The sequence below is a fragment of the Dermochelys coriacea genome, chromosome 7, assembly GCF_009764565.3.
Source record: "Dermochelys coriacea isolate rDerCor1 chromosome 7, rDerCor1.pri.v4, whole genome shotgun sequence".
Lineage (NCBI taxonomy): Eukaryota > Metazoa > Chordata > Testudines > Dermochelyidae > Dermochelys > Dermochelys coriacea.
The window spans coordinates 114,588,938-114,604,713 of NC_050074.1; the positions used below are offsets into that span (position 1 = coordinate 114,588,938).

At 46.9% G+C, this 15,776-nt stretch overlaps 1 protein-coding gene across 4 annotated transcripts in view; it reads left to right on the forward strand.

The window, feature by feature from the left end:
- Positions 1-15,776, forward strand: part of AFAP1L2 (actin filament associated protein 1 like 2) — a 126,029-nt gene extending 110,253 nt beyond the window's left edge. For 3 of the 4 annotated variants that reach the window (XM_038409369.2, XM_043518513.1, XM_038409370.2), the window contains 8 exons: positions 1,497-1,642; positions 2,117-2,228; positions 3,567-3,806; positions 3,890-4,082; positions 7,781-7,945; positions 8,991-9,184; positions 10,717-10,839; positions 12,447-15,776. In XM_038409369.2, the coding sequence (XP_038265297.1) occupies positions 1,497-1,642; positions 2,117-2,228; positions 3,567-3,806; positions 3,890-4,082; positions 7,781-7,945; positions 8,991-9,184; positions 10,717-10,839; positions 12,447-12,473 (1,200 nt within the window). In that variant the 3' untranslated portion in view covers positions 12,474-15,776. Of the gene's footprint in view, positions 1-1,496; positions 1,643-2,116; positions 2,229-3,566; positions 3,807-3,889; positions 4,105-4,305; positions 6,102-7,780; positions 7,946-8,990; positions 9,185-10,716; positions 10,840-12,446 lie in introns of those variants that run through there. The other variant, XM_043518515.1, reaches the window with a different exon arrangement.

Genomic DNA, 15,776 nt, shown 5'->3' on the forward strand with positions numbered 1-15,776 from the left:
TGCCACAATGTCTGAAGGTGTTTTGTTTAGCCGACCGATCGTTGTATATCTGAGGTGCCCAGTAAGTCACAGACCATATATCTGTTGGCAGATTTAAAAGCTTAAAGAGGTGCTTGAAAAATAACAGCAGTTTGTAAATGGGGGAAACTAAACTTCATCAGAGTGTCATAGTCAAGGTCCAAGCTGACTGGTTGGTTTCCAGGCAGCACTAGAACGATGCACTAATTTTACTGGACTGGGAGGGGGAGGAAGAATTGATTCCAAAATATCGATTCCACATTTTGCCTGATTTAACAAAAATCTGCTTAATTTTAGGGTTATACAAGACCCGGTGACTTTTAACAGGGGTCTGTGCAAACTTTATCCAGTTTTGATTCACATGAGTTCTCTTCCCCCCCCCCCAAGTTTTGCTTTGTTTCTTTGAAATATTGGGGTTCAAGCCTACTTTTGCAGTGTTTCAGATGGAAGCCATCTGAAACCAGGCGTTCCACAGGGTTCTCCACTCGAGATGGTCTCAAGTCACAAAATTCCTATCTGGACTGAGAACACTCCAAACAATGAACTGTGGCTCGAGCTGTTGGTGAACATTGAGGATTTCAGTGTGTCTCATTACAAAGACATGGGCCTTATTCCAAAGTCTGATCTGGATTGTGGTTTAGATTTCAAACCTCCCATGCACTCAGAAAATGGTCAGTGGTTGTTTGGACACAGGATTTTGATTCAGATCCATAAATCAGGCTCAGTTCTCTTGAAACTTGTCATGTTCAGAGACCCTGCAGATTTCATTATTCAAGTTTTGTGCAGGTCTCCTAATACTAGCAATCTTGAAAGTCCTGCCCTCTACTGGTCAAAGATTGAAAATTCAGTCTTTTCTCTGCAAAATTGGATTGCCTGAAAGACTCCAGCAGGGGTAGGGTTATAGGCAGCTGAGATCTCCTCCACTGTAAGAGGGAAAACTCAGAGCCCAGGTCTTTTTTTTTTTTTAAATAAAAAACACACTGATCACATTTATTGGTGCATGTGCTTCTTACAAAAGTGATAGACCGACACCCCTCTGCTGGCCAGGTGGAATGTGTTGGGTCACAGAGAACAGGAGGAGAGGCCAGGCAGGAGGTTGGTGGCAGGGTACAGCTGCTGCTCATCCAGACAGTAGCTAGATCCAAGGGGCCCTGGGGAGCATCACAGCCCGCAGCCCTTCACAGGCCAGTCTTGACTGCACAGTCCTGCCCTGGTGCTGGGGCAGGATGGTCTTGGCAGGGAGGTAAAAGGGGAATGACTTTAGAAATGCTCTAGTTTAAAATATAAATTTAACTATAAAGTCTACGTGTGGGACCTTAATCCTTGTCAGTTTGATTAATGTCAAAGCATTGCAGTTTATTTATCCTAACAGACCCAAGTAAATCTGCAATTTATCCTTCCCATCTAAACCATATTAAGCATCTTGGAAACTGCTCTCTTTACAGCCATAAAAATCTTTTTCTTTGGCTATATTGTAGGCCAAGTCTTCTGAGGAAATGGGCCATTGGCTGGGCCTCCTCTTATCAGAATCAGGCTCAAAAACGGACCCAGAAGAATTCACCTATGATTATGTTGATGCTGACAGGATTTCCTGCATTGTGAGTGCTGCAAAGAATTCCTTCTTGTAAGTCACAGTGGCAGCACTTTTGGCTTTGAAAAATTCCTTGATCTTCTAGGCAGCTGTAGCTGGTGATGGGGAACAGGTAAAAGAACGGAGTCCAGCCCTCAGCTGGTGGTTGGCTGTGTGATGCATGATGCACTTGATCTCAAAAGAAGAGCAGCAGATCACATTCTCCTGATGCTCAGCTTCAGACACCTAGCTGGACACTCAGGAAGGCAGTGTGGTGCTCATTCTTCTCCATTGTCACTCCCAAGCGGGACTGAGGCAAGGAGACTATGGATTGCACAAAGGAGCAAGCCCTACCTCTGCCACAGAGGATACCCTGGCTATGGAGTCCGTATGGAGGGCAGACTGGAAGACCTGGTGTGTAGGGGGGGGGGCTGGAAGCTCCATTGCAAAATGTAGTTTCCCAGCCATGGGTGGGAACACGGGGGGCACCTGCAGCTTTTGAAAGCATGTCGCCTTGGGTATTTACAGCTTAATGCAAAGGAAGTGCTGTGAGCCCAACACCTATATCGATAACCTGCCGAAGATAAGGACTCAGGAGGAGGACCTCTACGATGACGTGGACCCGCCGGAGGGGACCATGGTACGGCTTTACAATGGCAGCAGCCTTCTGCTAGTTGGGCCACTTGCTTATCCTTTTTCTCAGAGCATCTGAAAGAATGAGAGTCACTTTAAAGCTGTTGTGATTCAGGGCTGATGCCGATCTGCCCACTGAATACCCTAGGGGGTGGGGCGAGGGAATCCTTAGAGAGCACTCAGACTCTTAGATAAGTTTCAGAGTAGCAGCCGTGTTCTGTATTAGTCTGTATTTGCAAAAAGAAAAGGAGTACTTATGGCACCTTAGAGACTAACAAATCTATTTGAGCATAAGCTTGCATCCGATGAAGTAAGCTGTAGCTCACGAAAGCTTATGCTCAAATAAATTTTAGTCTCTAAGGTGCCACAAGTACTCCTTTACGCTTAGATAAGTAATTGCATTGAACCCTGTGGCCCCTAGATGGCAGCTTTATAGCTATGATCTGCTGAAGACAGTCTCACGCATGGATATTTGGCTAGCAGGGCAGCAAAATACTTCAGGGCTAAAGGATAAAGGCTGCTTGAATTGCAGATATTTCTCATTATAAAGGTAGAGATTTCTCACTGAACAGCCAAGGCTTGCTTCAGCAATGCAAGGGGAGATCTTTTCAAGCATCCACTGAAAATCAAACTCCCTTTGCTCCCTGGGAAAACCATCCAGAAATTCCCCTTTCTTTCCTGTGGAGTGTGCCTATCTGCTTACCTAGCTTGTTTATTCAAAAGCAATAACTTGGACTCGCATGGCTTAGGGGATTGTTAGTGGAATATAGAGTCTTTCCTGTCTGGCTTGCTTCTTTGAATTCAGCCCAGAAGGGTCATGGTTGAAAATTGTTGCCATTTAACAGCTGTTCACTGGTATGAGTGAAATGGGCTGGTGGTCTCAGTCCGGAACCTTGACCAACACCTCATTGCAACTGTTGGAATGGCCACGGACCATGAAGACTGACTCTTACATGAACAGTGTCTCTTTACTTAGGATGGGCAGTGTGAAGCAGTTTGTCTTGCTCCTTTCCATAATAGACCTGGCCTGAGGATGATAACAAACTGGTTTTCATTCACTGCGGGTCTCAGCAAAAAAGTGTTGGCCTATCATTCAATTCATTTGAAAAATACAGAGAGAGAGGGCAACATTTTCAAAGGCACCTAAATCCTATGAGGAGTCCTAAATCTACTGGCTTTCAATGTGACTTTGGCCCTTAGGCTTCTCAGTCTCATAGTCGCTTATGTAAATGTTACTCCCAAATCATCTAAGTCAACCTTGTTGCTTCCTAGCATGAGACTTAGATTGTGCCTGCCAGTAGGGATTAGTCAGGATTCTTTTCAGATTATACTTTCTCTTTTGCAGGAAGAAACACCCGAAAGCGAAAGCAAAGACGAATTGGACCGAGACAGAGTGTACCTAGACCTCACACCAGTTAAGTCCTTCCTGCACTCCACTGGCAAGAAACCGACACAGCCGTCAGCTCCACTCTCCCCATCTGTGGACAGTGCCAGCAGTAAGGACACAATAGACAATGCATCAGAAACACCCCTATTGGCTAAGGAAGCAGAGACCTGTAGAAAGTCAATGGAAATCCCAGACCAGGTGCTGTAACGACTCCAGTGACAGAGGTCATCAGTTGATTAGTCCCTACTGCCAATTCATTCCTAACATTTTTCTCTCAACAGACACTTCAGGAGAAGACGGAGCTGGAAGAGTCACCATCACAGACCACCACCGTCAAAATCCAGATGCAGCAGCAGAAAATCACCTTCCCCCAGAGCAGTCCTGAGATCAAAGCCACCCCAACAGTCATGGCCAGTCCGCAGTTAGCGTCGGCACCCAGAGAGAAAGTGGAATGGCCCAAGGTGGCAAATACAGGTGGGTCCACCAGACAACATAACTATCAGAATCATAGAATATCAGGTTGGAAGGGACCTCAAGAGGTCATCTAGTCCAACCCGCTGCTCAGAGCAGGACCAATCCCCAATTTTTGCCCCAGATCCCTAAATGGCCCCCTCAAGAATTGAACTCACAACCCTGGGTTTAGCAGGCCAATGCTTAAACCACTGAGCTATCCCTCCCCCCTAAATGCTATGCTATGCTATGCTGCCAAAGGGAATGGTGGATGGGTGCGCAAAGTCCACCACTTATCCGACTGCTAGAATTGAAAGTTTTCTGCACTTGCTGATCTTATGGTGGTTTTTCATCTGCTAGTGATGAGTAAGGTCCGCACCCTGCAGGGCACTGAGGAGTGCCCAAACTTTTGTGCAGCCATTTCAACCAGAATCACTGTTTTTCCTCCCTCCATCTACGGCAAAATGGCTCATCTGCTTGGTGACCTCAGCTGTGGCTCCAGAGGTCCAAGCATGCCAGGGGGGCAAAAGAAGGAATGAAATGTGCTTGCTGATGAGTTCGGGACACACAATGCCAAGCTGGGCCAGATCCGTAAAATGGGTCTGCAGTGGACGCTTGCAATGCTGGCTCTGGCTTGTGTCAATACTGTAAAGCAGAAGGCTTGGCAAGAGGAAGTGGTAAGGGCAAAAATGCAGACTGCCTTTGTGGGAGATGTCAGCTGGGTCTCAAAATTAACACCTCTGCTTAAAGCAGGGGAGAGGGAGGATACAAAGGTGAAATGAGTCTGCTTTCAAGTGGAGACACAGCTTCCAACCAGCCTTCTGGAAAGGCAAAAGAGACCAGGAATCCCTCCCCCAGATTAGTTTCCCAGGAACAATGGGAATAAGGGAGAATAACTGTGAAGCATTCAATGGATATTGCCTTTCAGACAGGATGACGACTTCCTCAGAGGGGGCCGTGGGTGGGAGCTGTCTAGTATGATGATGATAAACCATAGCAACTGGCTAAAACCATTTTGTAAGAGATGCTGAATGTTAAAAAGGATTGACATGGACCATGAAAAAGGGACTTGCAAAGCAGATCCTGGGCACAAAAAAGGAGATCCTTGAGACACAGAAAACAGAGGGAAGAATGCTATGTAATGTCTTTTCTTTTCACTGTAACCAAACGGGGGGGGGGGGGGGGCATATCTAGATTCACTTTTGCGACGCTTGGATCTAGTATTGTTCTGGAAACTGTTACTTTTGTTTTATAATGCATTTCTCTCTCTTTTTAATAAACCTTGCTTTCAAGAAGACCAAACAAGCGTTACTGTTGCTTGGGTAAATGCCCCAAAGAGAACCACACCCCTCCAAGCAGAGGTAGTGAAGAGGAAAGGGGTCTGAAACCTCTTCACTTGGTTTCTTGGTCAGACATGGGCTTAAAGGATCTTTACTACAAGAACGTATGCGGTGGATAGCTCCTTGAAAGGGATAAGGCTAAAGGCTAAGACACTTGTTTCATGTATTCATAGCACTTTCTGAGTGGCCTAAAATGGGGTTGACCTCTCATGAAAGAAGCAGACACATTCCCTAGCAGGATACAAGTGCAAGCCCTAAACAGACAACGGAAGTGGGGAGGAGCAGAGGAAGGGGAACCGTAATAAGCTCATATGGTTATTCAGTAAGACATGAGAGGTCAGTGGTGATCTAGCCTCCTCCCGCCATCTCCCGAGGTGAGGGAAGAAGTGAAAAGAAGATTGATTAGATGGAGGTGGTTTGGCAGATGGGTTGGGGAAGGGCTTCCATGCATAAGGTGTTGCATGAAGTCAGATGTGAGAGAAGACAATGAAGGGGACCTGGTGGCATTAGTGGGGTGAGGAGAGGTAAAGGGGGAGCAGGAGGAGACCAGGTCACAGATGTAGGCAGAAGTTGCATGTTGTAGGGCCTTGAAGGCAAGGAAAAGATGTTTGTGTTGGATGTGTAGCGCAATGGAAAGCTAGCAATTCAGAGATGGGACAGGGTGGTTGAAGTGGTGGGAAAGAGAGAGGATTTTGTCAGCAGTGTTTCAGATGGAGGGCAGAGGGACCTGAGTATCAGTGACGCAGGAGAAGGAGTTGAGGTATGGATGAATGCTTTGGCCACTGGGACAGGAAGAAAATGCAGAGGGAGGTGGGGAGGGAGAATGGTGGGTGACAGGATGTAGCTATGGTTTGGATATGGAGGGAGACGGAAATAGAAGTTAAACACTGACGCTGTGTTCAAGATACAGATAGACACAGCCTATTCCTAATGGGGCCTAAAAGCTAAGGGATATAGACCTGGAACAAAGCATGAACTACATCCATAGGTGCTGGAATCTCCATCAGGAGGAGTAAGTACATTCTGGGACTCTCAGCAGATATATGGCGAGCCTTGCGGTGTTCCCCCCCCATAAACACAGCTACTTTAGGTGTACGAATTAGGAAGCCACCTTCTTCCATGTTGTTGTAAACCTGGCTCCAGTCCTCTGCCTTGCCCTGACCACCCCCAAATCACTAGGGTTAAGATTTCAAAACAAGGATTCTGGTTCTCCCCCACTGCTCCCCTTCGACTCCAAATTTGCATACCCCGGATGACGGTGTGGTGCTGCTTCTCAGTTAAGATGAGCTGACTTTAGAAGCCATGGAGTAGTAGTTCTACAAACTTTCGAGCCAAGACTTTCAGAAGTCACTAGAGATTTTGGGTGCTGCAGTTTGAGGGTGCCTGATGTGAGTCACCTCCATGAAGTCAGATTTTTCCAGAGGATGGGAACTCGGCTCTTTTTGAAAAGAGCCGTTCAGGTCATTCAAGTTGAGCAACTGATGTTCAGCGATACCTGAACAGCTGGGCCTTGGCTTGTTTTCAGAGCAGTGTTGTTAAATTGGCTGTGTCCTTTAAAAGCTCATATACAACTGTGTCATTAAACTACTTTTCTATCTAGAAACCACTTTCCAGGGGTGACTGGAATATGTCATGGTGTGGATGGTTTTGCCTAGTGATGTAAGCACAGGACAGGAAACCAGGGACTCCTGCTTGCTAAGCCTGGCTCTGCTACTGATGCCTTTTGTTTTATAGCTGTGAAAATAAGGGATTTTTCAGTCTGCCAGCAAGTCAAAAATTTAGAGGTGGGAGGATTATCATTTTGGGTCAAACTGAAAACAAAAATATTTGAAATTTTTGACAAATTGAAAAGTTGGGGGAAAATGTTGTGGGTCAAGTGAAATGTTTCGACAGACTCGAACCATTCCATTTCTAGTTCAGCCATTTTTAAACATTTTGGGTTTTTTTAAAAAATAAAATATAAAGAAATGTAAAAACACTCATTTTCAACCGAAAAACTGACATGGTTCATTTCCGAAACCTCAAAACTAAATGTTTGGGTTTTATTATTTTTTTAAAACCAAAACAATTTGGCAAAACTGACATGAACTCATGGAATGTTTCTGAGTCACCAAAACTATATTTTTAACTGGAAAACATTTTTGGCTGAAAAATGTCCCCCAGGCTGGACTGTTTTTTTTTCCATCATTAAAATGGAGACAATATCTCAGAGGGGTGTATGACAATTTAATTCATGGAAGCTGGTATATCAGGCCTAAGTGATCGTATTACTTTCTGGAGCGGTTTGCTTTGCTTTGCTTTCCTAGCTACATGAAGACTCTGAAAACTTTTTCCCTGTAGCCTTGTCCGTGGCTAAGCCTAGCTTTGCTGATGTGTTTGCAGTGCCTGTAGAAACCAAACTGGGCAAGAACAGGATGGAGGCTGAGGTGAAGCGGTACACTGAGGAGAAGGAGCGGCTGGAAAAGGAAAAGGAGGAAATCCGGTCTCAGCTGACCCAGCTTCGGAAGGAGAGACGGGAGCTGAAAGAGATGTTAGCTAGCTGTCCAGGTAGGAGCCCAGGGAAATTTCAGCTCAAAGGAGCAGGTTCTGAAACAGACCTAGGCACTGGCAGAGAGATCCTTAGGAGTGGCATATGGCGCTTTTGCAGGAGAGGAAGGATGTATCCAATGGTTCAGGTGCTAGCCTGGGACTTGGGAGTCCCAGGTTCAATTCACTGCTCCAGAACTGACTTCCTGTCTGGCCTTGGGCTAGACACTTAGCAAATACCTTTGAGGCTCTGAGCCTAATGTGCTATTTCAGTGAGAGTTAGCTGCCTCAATACCTTTGAGGATCTGGGCCTTACTGTCTCTGTGCCTCAGGTCCCCATCCGTAAAATGGGGATAGTAGCACTACCCTACTTCACAGGGATGTTGTGAGGATAATTATATTAAAGAGTGTGAGGCGCTCAGCTACTGCAGTGATGGAGGCCACCTAAGTACCATAGATATCTAAAATCCACGGAGCACTCTGCACCGATTCACATAATGGTGACTAGACTGGGGTGGGAATAAGCTCTGGGAATTAGTGATGTAGTGCCAACCATTTAGGGTTAAGTTTTAAGTTAAGGGTTAAGGGTTAAGGCTTAAGTTAAGTCACTCACTACACATCTGAGCTAGGAAGAGATGGACTCCTAACTTGTTATCATGGGTCTATGCAGTTAGTTACGTACGATTCGGAATACTCCTTGTAGAATACACATCCGACAATGTGTTACAAGGGACACTGGACTGTACAGTCATTAGTGTTCTTATTCCGATCACTTTTCCTCCCTCACCAAGTCATGCAAGTCTCCCGTCACACATACTAACCTGCCCAATCCCAGTTATGGAGGGACAATTGCCGAGATGCTCCTCTAACAATAGACCCTTCAAGGGTTGATACACAGGTAATTGCTCTTTTACACTCTGTCTGCTGACAAATGCATGAAATCCACTGACCGTCTGTGTCTTGCCTGAGAAAAGCAGCACACGCGTGGGAGGTCTGTGAGTGCAGTTATCCCCATGGTGCCCTGGCTCAGCTGGGTGCGTGTATTTATTTGGTCTTTCCTCTGCAGATAGCAGCCTGGTGGCCAATGTGGAGCAGAAGCTGAAGGAAATAGATGAGGAGTGCAAAAAGAAAGAGAGCAGGAGGGTTGACCTGGAACTGAGCATTGTGGAAGTGAAAGAGAACCTGAAGAAAGCAGAGTCTGGCCCGGTGACACTTGGCACAGCTGTGGACACCACACACCTGGAGAACGCAAGCCCCAAAGTATGCTGCTGTTTCCCAGTCAAGTGGCAGGGAGTTGCTAATCAAGGCCTGGCTCTGGGGAATTGAAGTGCGTTACATCTCCCCTGTGGTAGCTACTACTAGATAATCTCAGGATTGCAGCCTCAGAAATAGGGATGGGCCCAAACCTGAAGCCCAGATCCTGCTACTTCTGCACTGTGGATAAGGAGAGAGGAAAGGTGCTAGTTGGGCCCTGGGGAGACCTGAGTTTAATTCTCTGCTCTGCCACAGGCTTTGTGCATGGAGAGGTGACATGTGTGTATATGGAGGTGAGGGGGAAACTGGGTCACATGCCCCCACAAATTTCTGCCAGGATTTATATTTTTTTGCAACCCTCCAGACAGGTCAATAGGGCCACACATTTGGGGCAAATTCCACCCCTGCAGGGCTGGAACCACCCTGGGGTCACTGCAGGCCTATGGGGTTGGGCGCCTGCGCTGGTGTTTGTTCATATCTTGCACAGGGACTCGGGGGAATTTTATCAGGGCAGGGGGTGGCTAATATGTAGGACCCCCCAGCCTGGGGGCCTTGGAAGCCGTGGCTGGAAACCACCTCACCTCCAGGGGCTTGGGGCAGGACCACTCCTGCATGTGTTGACTCAGAGTCAGCCCTGCTTGGTCCCGCTTCCTGCACGGCAACTGGCGGAGCTGAGCCAGTCATGTGACCTTGGGGGGCCAGGTGAGCTGCACCACCCCGCCGTGCCCCCCCCCCACGGGGAGAGGCAGGCACAACAGCTGGGTGCTGCAGGGAAGGACCATTGCTTTCTGGAAGGGAAGACTGGGGGGGGGAGGGAGTGTGACGCGACTGGGGATGGCCGAACACGCACTGTTGCGTTGCCTCTGTGTGCGTGACCATAGGCAACTCACTTAGGCCCAGACCCACAAAGGTATTTAGGTGCCCATTGACTAACCCACTGATTTCAAAGGGGAGCTAGGTGCCTAAATACCTTTTGAGGATCTGGGTCCGAGTGTGTCTGTGCCTCAGTTCCCCATCTGCAAACTGGTGATAATAGCACTGCCCTGCCTCGCAGTGGTATTGTGAAAAAAGATGCATTAAAGAGCATGAGACATGCTGAGATACTACACTAATGATGGCCAGTAACTACTTAAACTCATTAGATCCAAACTTTGAACCTTGTGTCCATCCCTTTTTGTAACCTTTGTCCGTATTGATGGCTGAAACCAAACAGCGTGGTAGCCTGCAGTGTACTTGGTTGATAAATATAGAAATTACGGACCAAAAAGACTTATTGGGACTCACCCTTGAAGAACTGAGCCACAAAGAGCCATGGTATAATCCCCAGTTTGCCTCTTGATGATGCGATACTCATGTTCATGCCACTGCAATTGCACCCCTATAATTCAGCCTCATTGCTAGGTTGATGCCTCAGCATGAATCGGCTCTTAGAGTTAAGCCGAGTGGTTAGCTATTTTCTGGCAGGTGACTAATGATGTGACAAGTTTAGTAACACAAAATCATCATGGTCACAACACTTACTTTTATTGTAAATACAGGTAAAAATGGCCAGTCCAGCAAGTAGCACAGAGAACTCCCCGGTCAACTCGGCAACGGCTTTAAAAAACAGGCCTTTATCCATCATGGTTACAGGAAAAGGGACGGTTCTACAGAAAGCAAAGGTAAGGCCCAGTTTAAGATGGGGAGCAAAATGAATCCCCTTGGAACAGATGCGTATACTCAGCTGTCATTGAACTCTGTGTGCATCATTAGGTTCCATTCTCTTCTTTCAAAATCCTTTGCTTCCAGTCTTGCCTTCTCAGCACTGTAAAGTGGCTGCAGACTGCGATTGACCTGTGACGGGCAGGAATGAGAACCATTCTTCTGTGCCCTGGTCTGTTGCTCAGAACTGATAAGCCTTGGTAATGGTTTTGCCTTGGTGGGTGTCTGCATATGGACAGGCATTTTCATCTTTCTAACTGCAACTTAACTTCCTGGCTATGGCTCTTAGAACACTCTCTGTATTTACACAACCACACTGAGCTGAGCAGTATTGGACACACTAAAGGCAGCACAATGTAACAACCCAAGCATTAAAAATCAGTCGAACATTCCCTTCTTCAGAAACTTGCCTAATCTTTGAAGCACAGTGAGGGAAGGTGAAGACAGGTCATGTTGTATGCGTAGGACACAGGACAGGAACAGTTTCCCAGCTCCACTCATTGCGTGACCTTCAGACAGCAACTTAACCCCTCTCAGCCTCAGTGGGCACTTCTGTAAAAGGGTGGGTGTGCTACTTGGTGGCCTCTGTTAAGCAGAGGGCCATACAAACACTTGAGACACAAGGTGGGTAGGGTACCTTTTACTGAACTAACTTCTGTGGGTGACAGAGACAAGCTTTCAAGCTACAGGGTTCTTTTTCAGGTTGGTGTAGTTTGAAAGCTTGTCTCTCTCACCCACAGAAGTTGGTCCAGTAAAAGATATTACCTCATCCACCTTGTCTCGCTAATATCCTGCACTCAACACTGCAAACATACAAACACTAGGTTGTATTTATGATGGCCTATGTTTTCAGAAGTGACTTGTGTTTTTTTTTTGTGGGTGCCCAACTTGAGAGCCCTAAACAGGGCCCAATGTTCATGGGTGGGGGCTCCTCACTTCTAGATCATACTCCTTTGAAATAATCATATGCTGGGTACCCAAAATTAGTATCCAGTTGTGAGCACTGAGGCCTAAAGTGAGAGCTCGGTGTGGTAGGGACCCATGTATCTTTTCCTTTGGGGTGTGAAGTGCTTAGTGCTTCCCTCCCCGTAATCCATATTCAATCGCAGATGAACAGGTAAAATGTCCCAATCAGACTCTGCCCTTTAGGGCCACGTTAGTGCCTTTTATCACACAACACCCATCTGGAAAAGCTATGAAACAAGCTGAGCTGCCTTCACACCCTTCTTAAAACTCCTTTCACGAACGCTGATCTCCTATTCAGTGCAATATGCTCTCTCTCCGGCCTGGTCCCTAACTGTGGGTGTAGTACTGTCTACTTTAGATTATAAATATGGCTGGGTGTAGAGGTCCCTGGCGTGGCTACGGTGCTGTGGCCTGTGAGTAGTGCCATTGAAATATCTTAACCCCTCAGAATATTGGCTGAGTAATCTTGAAACTGTAGGTGGAGGAATGAATGATTATATGATACAAATTCACTTACGCAAACCCTAATGCTATTTGATTCCTTTCTGGAGCATGTGGGACAGAACTGTCTTCACGGGGTTTGTGGGTTGTTTTTTGGCAGGAATGGGAGAAAAAAGGAACCAGTTAGGATGACTACATTTTCAAGGATGGACTAAAAAAGACTGGAATTGCCTATACCTGGACCAGAGGATTCAGTCATCTGTAGGCAAAGGGCCAGGCTAGAGCGGCAAGCCATCCTGTCCTCTATTACCACCCTGTGCCACTTGCTCAGTCAAAAGGAGTGGGACAATCTGTGATCATCAAAAACCATCCTCCCCATTCCCATGGCACAGCTGAGAATAACACAAATGGCAAGTCTTTGGAAGCAGCCTCTGAACCCGATTGATATAAACAAGACTGTTACTGTACAGAGGCTGGTTTGCATATGTCTACTCTGAAGTTATCATTGCATTATTAATGTTTCTTTATTAGTGATACTCCCCTTGTAGCAGAGTGAGAGGGGGGATGTGGGCTTGTCTTTACAGGCCGTGCTTTCTATACTCAACTGTCACTCCCAGCCTGTATGGTCATGAAGGTGGTCACGCAGAAGTAGGGAAAAACCCCGCACTATGAGAAGTGAAACCTGCATTATGGAATGGGGAAGCAGCATTAGCCAGGCATAGGAAGTCAAGGTGTGTTAGAAGGAAGCGAGGGGGAGCTAAGAGTACCCCTTATCCAAGTACAAGTCAAGTCCTGGAGTAAATGTCAGTGATACGAACCCTATAGCCACCTCAACTGCTCAGAGCCATTTCCCCAGCCTTTCATGGGCCAGAAAACAAGGATGATTCCTGCTTAATTGTCTGTCTGTAAGTAAAGGGGCAGGTTTTGGAGCGTAGGAGCCTAGTTCAAAGGGATATGCCCAAGCTGTTGCTAGGAGATTGAATTTATCTTGCTTCATGAAAATGGTGAGGGTTGTCAAAGAGCCAGAGCCTCACCTGAGAACAATAGGATAGTGTTGGAGGTTACCTGTGAGGGTCTAATAGCAATGTTTGTTACAAAATGAGGAAGTAGTATGCAACCTCCCCGCCCTTCAAATTATGTAGCTTTGGGTTGCTGGAGCCAAAGCCAAATTGCAGGGCTGACCCATAGGGGGATTAAGGGAAATAACACCCCCACCCCCCCCCAACCACACACACATCCCTCATTACTGGTTTTCACATCTGGGCCTAACTCTGAATAGTACTGCCCTGGCCCATCATTGTAGAGAAAGAGGTTGCAGGTCTGATTGAAAGCAAGTGGTTCTTAAATGTGTGTAGTACACACATTGTATTACAGCCCCAATATTCTACAGCTTATACTGACGTGTCCTGTGAGAGAGACCCCCCTTCACTAATGCCCTGCTCATGGGACAGGCTTAGCTGCAGCGTTGCCAAACCTGCAGGCTTGCCCTGGAGTCCTCAAGAATAAAAGACTATCATGTGATGAAACCTCCAGGATTAATAAGGCCAACCAAAATTGGCAACCTACCTGAGATGAGGTAACAGCCAGAACAGAGGCCTGATTCTTCTGGCTTCCATAGCTGCCCTTGGACTTTACACCGCATTGCTGTAACTGTGAGTCTAGCTGTATTTGAGGAGTCAGCGGAAGTTGCTATAAAACCCTGTCTGGTGTTAAAGAATTTTTACAACTGAAAAATGGACCCTGGAGTTGGAAGCCTGGTTGGCAAGGACTGAGTCCCACCCACCCCCAGTTTCCAATAATAATTGTTGCTCATTGATTTTGCTCTTCTAAAGTTAGACATTTAAACAGGAGGGGAGATGAAATAATCAACTCACCAACACTGCTGGGGTCCTGGGGACAGGGCCCCCCCCCCCTCCTAGCCTGTGGAACCGGCAGGCTCCTTCACTATCCAGCTAGGTTGGATTAGCTTTTCTAGAGTCCCTGGTTCTGCAGGCTGCCGTACCAAAGGACAGTTCCTGCCACGGCAGCTCTCAGCGCCACAGGACTGGAGTCCCTAGGGATGCTCCAGCACCGGGGGCTGACCCTGCAGCCAATTCCACAGCATGGCCTCCTGCACACTCACCAGCTCAGCAGGCAAGGAGCTCTAAGAGGGCATGCTGACAGATTTCCTCAGCCCTGGTGTTTCTCCAAGACCAAGTGTGATCTCAGCCTTTAACACTTTGCATGGTCAGCAGCTCCTCTGTGGTGCAATTAACTCACAAGGGTTGGACAAGGAACTACAAGGCCGACCCTCCACTATTTAGCCTTCAGTACTAATTGAACCACCAGGGCCAGAAGCAGGCAATCCCGCCAGTGGCCACGAGGTAGCATCACAGCACTACACTTTCCTATTGTCTGGCTTTTTGATTAGGCAATCTGGCCCCACTCCCAGTTAGATCAGGTAAAAGGTGTTCTGCTGTATTAGACTCATTGGATCCAGCTATTTAACAAGGTTCTTATGCAGCTTCAAAGAATTAACCCACAAGTCACCTTGAAACTGACTCTCTATTCCAGAGGGGGAGATTAAATGCAAAGAGAACCAATGAAGGCCAGCTCCACAATTTATACTCAGCCCTCCACCCATTATTTTTATTTTTTAAAAAGCCTCATCTCTTCACTAGCCGTACAGTGGTGTTTAGCTGCTTTTCCTTCAGTACTTTCCCCTGACCATCTCGGGAAGAACGCATTAGGGCCCTGCCTCGGCAAAGCCTGTCAGGGGAGATTCTGTAAGGCAGTTAGTTCGGCATCAGATGCCAGGTTTGCCTTTGAAAGTCTTCCCCTAAACACAATCGTTGCTGACTCAAGGCCTTAGAGAACAAGGAGTACATTCACAAACCTCTCCCTCCCTAGCACTGGTCTCTGCTATGTTCAGAAATGTAACCTAGACAGAGACAACTGTGGTGGAGGGTCTGACAAAAATCCAGGTTTCTCTCCCCTCAACACGGGTGGGGGTATTGGCCCCACCAAACTTTCATTTTCTACCCATCATGCATTTCCTGTCCCATGAGAGCCTCACCATGTCACCCCTGCCCCCCTTTGCTATAACATGAAAGCTTCACTTTAACATGTCATTGCATCCTGCCTTGTCCACCCCATGTCCTTCTCCTGACATGATGGAGGAAACCCTCTTACTTGTAGACAGAGCTGGAAGAACAGCTGCTTGATCCTCCACGCCCTGTCGCTGCAGAGTGGTCCTCCTGGTGGATCTATTCCTACGGATTACATCTAATACTGACTCTTATCAGGGGATTGAGAGCATCAAGCACTTTCCACATCAACCAACTGGGTGAGTCTGACCTACGCTGTCTACTACGACAAAATGTTAAAACAGTGAATGCCTCTGTCATTGCCATGGTCTTCCTAATTCAATGCTGTTTTCTTGGGCATAACTGTGACCCATCCTGTGGCGCTTTAAAGATTTTTTTTTAAATAAAAGGTTGAATATGTTAAA